General features: G+C 44.6%; 1 protein-coding gene across 4 annotated transcripts; it reads left to right on the forward strand.

Moving 5' to 3' along the window:
• Nucleotides 1–380: 380 nt before the first annotated feature.
• On the forward strand, nucleotides 381–6,041 carry LOC119324066 (probable histone deacetylase 19). 4 transcript variants are annotated; one of them, XM_037597803.1, is made up of 7 exons: nucleotides 381–1,025; nucleotides 2,157–2,597; nucleotides 2,754–2,984; nucleotides 4,698–4,792; nucleotides 4,898–4,961; nucleotides 5,522–5,599; nucleotides 5,733–6,041. In XM_037597803.1, the coding sequence occupies exons 1-7, from the start codon at nucleotides 483–485 to the stop codon at nucleotides 5,835–5,837; spliced, it is 1,557 nt and encodes a 518-aa protein (XP_037453700.1). In that variant the 5' UTR covers nucleotides 381–482; the 3' UTR covers nucleotides 5,838–6,041. The 4 variants fall into 4 exon arrangements, with proteins under 4 accessions (XP_037453700.1, XP_037453698.1, XP_037453699.1 ...); XM_037597801.1 differs by having other exon boundaries at nucleotides 382–1,025; nucleotides 5,519–5,599; XM_037597802.1 differs by having other exon boundaries at nucleotides 382–1,025; nucleotides 5,730–6,041.
• Nucleotides 6,042–6,525: the final 484 nt, after the last annotated feature.

Genomic DNA, 6,525 nt, shown 5'->3' on the forward strand with positions numbered 1-6,525 from the left:
CGACGGCCGGCCGCCAGTCACCGTCAAAGGGCCTACCGCCAGCTCTGTTGGCGGTAGGGCGTGCAAACCTACCGCCAACGCCCCTGGCGGTAGGCAAAAGGGTCAGATCCTGAAATATTTTCAAACGGGTCAGATCCTGAATTTGTTAGCAGAAAGGGTCAAAACACGAAATTTTGCCACCACATGTTGGTTTGCCTTAGTAAAAACTATTTTTGGATATTCATTGAAGAGATGCTCTGAGAAAAGACGCAACAATTCATTATGAATCGTATGGGCCCTCGCGAAGCATCGTAATGGAGGCTCCGATTGCTTTCTAGCCTGTTCCCCGATTCACCTCCCTCTCCCGCTCGTCCCTATTTTTCTCTCCTCTATTTCTGTTTTTTCTGCGCGTGACCTACCCTTCTGGCTCCCACACACAAACCCGCAAAAACAATCCATCCCCCAAAACCCCACCGCCCCGCGGCGGCGGCGGCGGCGTCGCGATGGACCCTTCCTCGGCCGGCGCTGGCGGCAACTCGCTGCCGTCGGTCGGCCCCGACGGGCAGAAGCGGCGCGTGTGCTACTTCTACGACTCGGAGGTGGGCAACTACTACTACGGGCAGGGCCACCCGATGAAGCCGCACCGCATCCGCATGACCCACTCGCTGCTGGCGCAGTACGGCCTCCTCGACCAGATGCAGGTGCTGCGCCCCAACCCCGCCCGCGACCGCGACCTCTGCCGCTTCCACGCCGACGACTACATCTCCTTCCTCCGCTCCGTCACGCCCGAGACGCAGCAGGACCAGATCCGGGCCCTCAAGCGCTTCAACGTCGGCGAGGACTGCCCCGTCTTCGACGGCCTCTACAGCTTCTGCCAGACCTACGCGGGGGCCTCCGTCGGCGGCGCCGTCAAGCTCAACCACGGCCTTGACATCGCCATCAACTGGTCGGGGGGCCTGCACCACGCGAAGAAGTGCGAGGCCTCAGGGTTCTGCTACGTCAACGACATCGTACTCGCCATACTCGAGCTCCTCAAGCACCACCAGGTGACCTTGCCCTGCCTTGCTCATGCCATTAGGTTTAATATTTTTAAATGGTTCGATTACATCCTCTCTCGTCTGTAATTGTTTCATCAAGTTAACTAGTTTTCTCTCTTTCATCTCACGTACATTAGTTATGGAATTAACGATATTTGTTGAACAGATGATAAGGGCAAATGGGTAAACTACCGGAATACCTCATATATGTTGATGCAATAAATTGTTTTTGCTACCTTTTATCCCAAGAGGCCCCAAATGAGACCATGTCATGTCATATGCCTGTATACTGTTAAATGGGAGTATATAGTTATTTTGAATGTAAATATTGAGAGTGATTTGGTGGACCACCAAACCCTGATCCTACAATCATGGCACATGGCACCATATCATATTAGAGTATGCCTGTATACTCCAGGCAGAGAGAATATCAGTGGAAACCAAGTTACAAGGAAACCATGTTTGAAAGTTCTCAAAAATTCTCAAAACAATACATTATGTGAAGAGGCTATTGTTCTATTAGCATGTGAAATTCCAAGTTCAGACACAAATTCAGTACGAGATATGAAAAAAAAAAACCAAATCCAGCAATGAATCACTGTTCGGCACTATTCATTGCTGAAATTATTATTTTCATGCCCCGTAAATGGATGTGTTTGAACTTGGAATTTTACAATCCGAAGAAGGTGCTCCAAATGCCGTGAAGGGGTGCTCCTTGCGGGCGCCGCAGCTCGTGATGCAGAGCATGTTGGGCGGGATGGATGGCTGCAACCATGGCTGGCGGGGCTGGGGGCAGGGCTAGGGCGTCACTGTTTTGGGCGGAGGGATCTGAGGCTGAGGAGATTGGGGGAGGAAGACAGAGGAGTTCCACGAAGGGGATGTCGAAGTGGTAACGTGAATCGTTACTGGTGGGTCGTGGGCGGAATGGGCCTTGTGCTGCGGGAACCAAACGTGTTTATTGGTATTAGATCATGCTGTAATGTGATAACAGACAAATAAACGCCAACCAAACACCTCCTCAGTGTCCTTGTTTCCTGACTTTTCCTCTTGCTACCAGAAATTTGGAATCCAGCCTGATGTTTCGCCTTTTAGGTCAAGTTTTTTTATTGTGCTATAATATAGTCTGTCTTATATTTGCAGCGAGTTCTCTATGTCGATATTGATATCCACCATGGTGACGGAGTTGAGGAGGCATTCTACACGACAGACAGGGTTATGACAGTCTCATTCCACAAGTTTGGGGATTATTTCCCAGGTACAGGGGATGTCCGTGATATTGGGCATTCAAAAGGAAAGTATTACTCCCTTAATGTCCCTCTGGATGATGGGATTGACGACGAAAGCTACCAGTCCCTGTTTAAGCCTATAATGGCCAAAGTTATGGAGGTTTTCCAGCCTGGTGCAGTTGTTCTTCAATGTGGCGCCGATTCGTTATCTGGGGATAGGTTGGGTTGCTTCAATCTTTCGATCAGAGGTCATGCAGAATGCGTGAAGTACATGAGGTCTTTCAATGTTCCATTGTTGCTTCTTGGCGGTGGTGGCTATACCATAAGAAATGTCGCACGATGTTGGTGTTATGAGGTATGGTAAAAGAAAAAGCTTACTATCTTCTTTCCTTGGCCTCTTCTGCCACGCTTATGTTTGTAATTGTACCTATCGGAACTACATGTGTTTTTATTGCTTTGCATTTTGATACCATCCTGTTTGTTTCATCTGGCACTTCTAAACTTTGTGCAGACAGGAGTTGCACTTGGCCAAGAGCTCGAGGATAAGATGCCTGTCAATGAGTACTATGAATACTTCGGTCCAGATTACACTCTTCATGTGGCACCAAGTAACATGGAGAACAAAAATACACGCTACGAACTGGATAATATAAGAACCAAACTTCTTGACAATCTTTCAAAACTTCGACATGCCCCTAGCGTTCAGTTTCAAGAGCGACCTCCTGATACTGAGTTCCCTGAGGTGAGCAAGTGTTCTTGCATTATAAGAAGGAATTCAACTTCTGTGCCCTTTTTTCTGTACTCTAACAAAACATGATAAGAGGATGAGGAGTTTCTGATGTAGTCTTTGAAAATCTCCCTTCATTGCTAAAAAAAAAAATCTCCCTTCATGAGCACCGTTTTATTCTCTGTTAAGCAGCAATGAGGGATGGTGCCTAATAGTAGACGCAAATTCCTGTAAATATAATATTAGAATAAGAAACAGTTGCTAACATTCTGTGCTACTATCTTCATATTAGTTTCAAGTCGATAAAATCTGGAAGACTGGAAAGATAATGGGATCAGGATGCCTTTTGTTTTTTTACAACTGATGAATTAGCACTTAATTTCCTATTTGCTGCTAAACTGCTAATACTTTCATGCTTTTTGTAACAAGGCAGATTACTTGATACAAGGGGTGTTTTCTATGATGCCATGATCTCTTATTTTCTTGATTCCATATGCTTGCTATGCTAGTCAATTGAGGTAGCCTGCAGGGATGGTACATGTCTGCTGTTGTCTTTGTTTTTTAGAAGCTCGTTCTTGTGATTTTTTTTCTTTCCTGTTTTATCTGTTCAAAATTTTCCAACTTCCATGTGCAGTTCATTTGATATGTTTGCATTTCCTGGTCTGTATTATTTGGTTAAAGGCATGATTTTTGTTACAGCCTGTTTTCTTGTTTATTTCTACTACTACTTCTGTAAACAAATATAAGAGGTAAGTCTCTAAAACGTCTTATATTTGATTACAGAGGGGGTATATTTTATGCCACCACTACCTCAGCGCTTGAACCGTCTGTGCATACTTTGACCTTATTAGGTTATATTAAATAATGTTTGAACTTTTAGCTAACTTCTATATAGTGATGATGATTCGTGCCTTCGTGGTATGGCAGCCCGACTGTTTTATTCAGTGAAGTTTTGAATATGCTCAATTGAACACGTCCCCTTGTGCTAATTGCAAGAAAGTCTAGACAGTGGACAGTATCACAGTAATAGTACTTCTGTTAGTAAATACATGACTTCAGTGGCGGAGCTATACACGAACTAAACAATGGTGTGGCCTGTCCAGCATAAGCCCAAAACAGCATAAGGGTTGGGCTCTCTTTGGCCTGGCCCGCCCAACATAATCCTTGTAGCCCTGCTGCTGCATGACTTCATAGAAAGCGCGCAGTCAAACTTTTCTAACTTTAACCACCAATATATAGACAACTAGTATTTATATGTGTAAGGCCAAAGCAGTATGATTTGCTCTGTTATGAATAATAGTTTCATCAGTATACTTAATAATCTTTACTAATATACAAACAAAAAGTTAACAGCCAAAGATGTGTGTTGGAGGCTGTGCAAATCTCTAAAATATAATCCATTTCCGAGCAGATAAAGTGAACTATTTAATTGGCTTTACCTTTTTTGTGCCCTCGTTTACATCTAGATGAATATTGTTACCACTCTTTCCTAATGTGAGTGGCATCAGATATTCAACTATACAGTTGGATTATATTCCTTATCACCTACTCCCTCCGTTCGGAATTACTTGTCTCGAATATGGATGTATCTAGAACTAAAATACATCCAAATACATCCATTTCTGCGACAAGTAATTCCGAACGGAGGGAGTATATTCTTGGTCATGCCTTGAAAGTGTTTGGCAAGAACTGATTGTTGGGTATTTTGCATGTGTTTATATTATGCAGCCGGATGAAGATGAAGACGATCAGGATGAAAGGCATGATGACCCTGATTCTGATATGGAAATGGATTATCACACACCTTTGGAAGACTCAGCAAGGTATTTATTTATTTTGTTGTGAGAGATGGTATTTATTCCTGTGTCATTGTTCCATTAGTTCTGATGGCTATCCTGTGTGCGCCTCGTGTGAAATTTTTGTTATAGGAGAATCACTATTCAAGGTACAAGAGTTAAGAGAGAATCAGCTGGAGCTGAGACAAAAGATCAGGTACTTGACCACATCATTTTTAGTCTTCATACAGACGAGTGATTTGTTCTTTTTCATGATCCACCATTTTGTTCAAAGATATGCCCTTTTATTTACTACCTGTTCCTTGATAAAAAAAATCCTAGATATAGTGAAAATTGCTTTCTCACCATGTAATACATGGTGTTGATGGAATATTTTTGCTTAGATGCACTGCAAAATTTCCGCGGACTATTGTTTTCTCCTCTGAGGAAGGGGAGCCTTGGCGCAGTGGTAAAGCTGCTGCCTTGTGACCATGAGGTCACGGGTTCAAGTCCTGGAAACAGCCTCTTACAGAAATGTAGGGAAAGGCTGCGTACTATAGACCCAAAGTGGTCGGACCCTTCCCCGGACCCTGCGCAAGCGGGAGCTACATGCACCGGGCTGCCCATTGTTTGCTCCTCCGAAGTGTGTGAAAACTGAAGGGTGGCAAAGAGTGCCTTGTAATGTTGTTAAACTTGCATGATTGTATGCAACTTGTTCGTATTCCTTGGTGCTATGCATTTATGCTAAATGTGCTCTTTCTTTACCTTGTGCAGCAGGATGGTAGCAGAGTAACAGGTGAACATAGAGGACCAGAACCTATGGCAGAAGACATGGGTCCCTCCAAGCAAGCTCATGTAAGTCACCTCCCTTTCTAGTATTTGTGAACTGTCGTATAAGATCTCTAGTGTACACTCACTGCCCATGGCTAGGCTTATCTAACCAAAGGTTCCTTTTCTTGTTGTCCATGGTGCTCGTCGCCTGCAGCAGGTCGACGCTAATGCCATGACCGTGGATGAGCCCGGAATTGTCAAGACCGAATCAGGAAGCTCTACCAAGTTGCCTGACCCACCAGCCATCTACCAGAAGCCATGATTGTAAGCATTCGGACCGTGCGGCTTCTTGCATGTGTTTTTGACAGTAAAAAGACGAAGTGACGAGTGGTAGCTCGAGTGTCTGACCCATGTATACATGTAGCATGGATTATTAAGCTGTAATATGTATAGTCGATTAAATGAGCCGCGAGGCAGAATTTTCTTGGCTACCTGCAGCTTGTCTCCCAGCTTTCTACTTTGGTAATCTTTTTCCTGGTAGATCCCTTGATATTTGGCTGTTGCATTTTCCGTACGAACCCTGGGGTAGTCACAAGGCAATGTTTTTCTCTAGTTCACCTTATTGCCCTAAAATAAGAGTCTGCATTTTGCATGCTTGCACGAACCAAAATAATAATAACCTAGCTAAATAAATAGCTGCTGTTGTATATTAGCTCTTCGTCCCCCTTTTTTGTGATTGCCTAATTCTTAGTTGACCTAGATTTATGCTTAATCTAAGCCGGCGAGTGAAGCGCTCGCCGGAGATTAGCATGGCACGATGAGCGAGCACCAAGGGAAGACGGCGATAGGATAGCGGTTGTGGGCAGGGTCAGTGTGAACGGAAACATCGTCAAAAAGGTCCGGCGCGCGCAAACTTTTGCCGAAACAAACAAATAGCGGCCGCCAGCTTTTCATATCACGGACCTCGACTACTCATGGCTCATTGACCCAGAGTCCTCAGAGAGACGAAA

This window comes from Triticum dicoccoides, chromosome 6B (genome assembly GCF_002162155.2).
Source record: "Triticum dicoccoides isolate Atlit2015 ecotype Zavitan chromosome 6B, WEW_v2.0, whole genome shotgun sequence".
Classification (NCBI taxonomy): Eukaryota; Viridiplantae; Streptophyta; class Magnoliopsida; order Poales; family Poaceae; genus Triticum; species Triticum dicoccoides.

Excerpts from the sequence above, each read along its gene's own strand:
- LOC119324066 (XM_037597800.1), top strand. The coding sequence starts at position 483 with ATGGACCCTTCCTCGGCCGGCGCTGGCGGCAACTCGCTGCCGTCGGTC. Across the intron at positions 1,026-2,156 it reads AGCTCCTCAAGCACCACCAG|CGAGTTCTCTATGTCGATAT; the intron begins GTGACCTTGCCC and ends TTATATTTGCAG. Across the intron at positions 5,600-5,729 it reads GTCCCTCCAAGCAAGCTCAT|CAGGTCGACGCTAATGCCAT; the intron begins GTAAGTCACCTC and ends CGTCGCCTGCAG.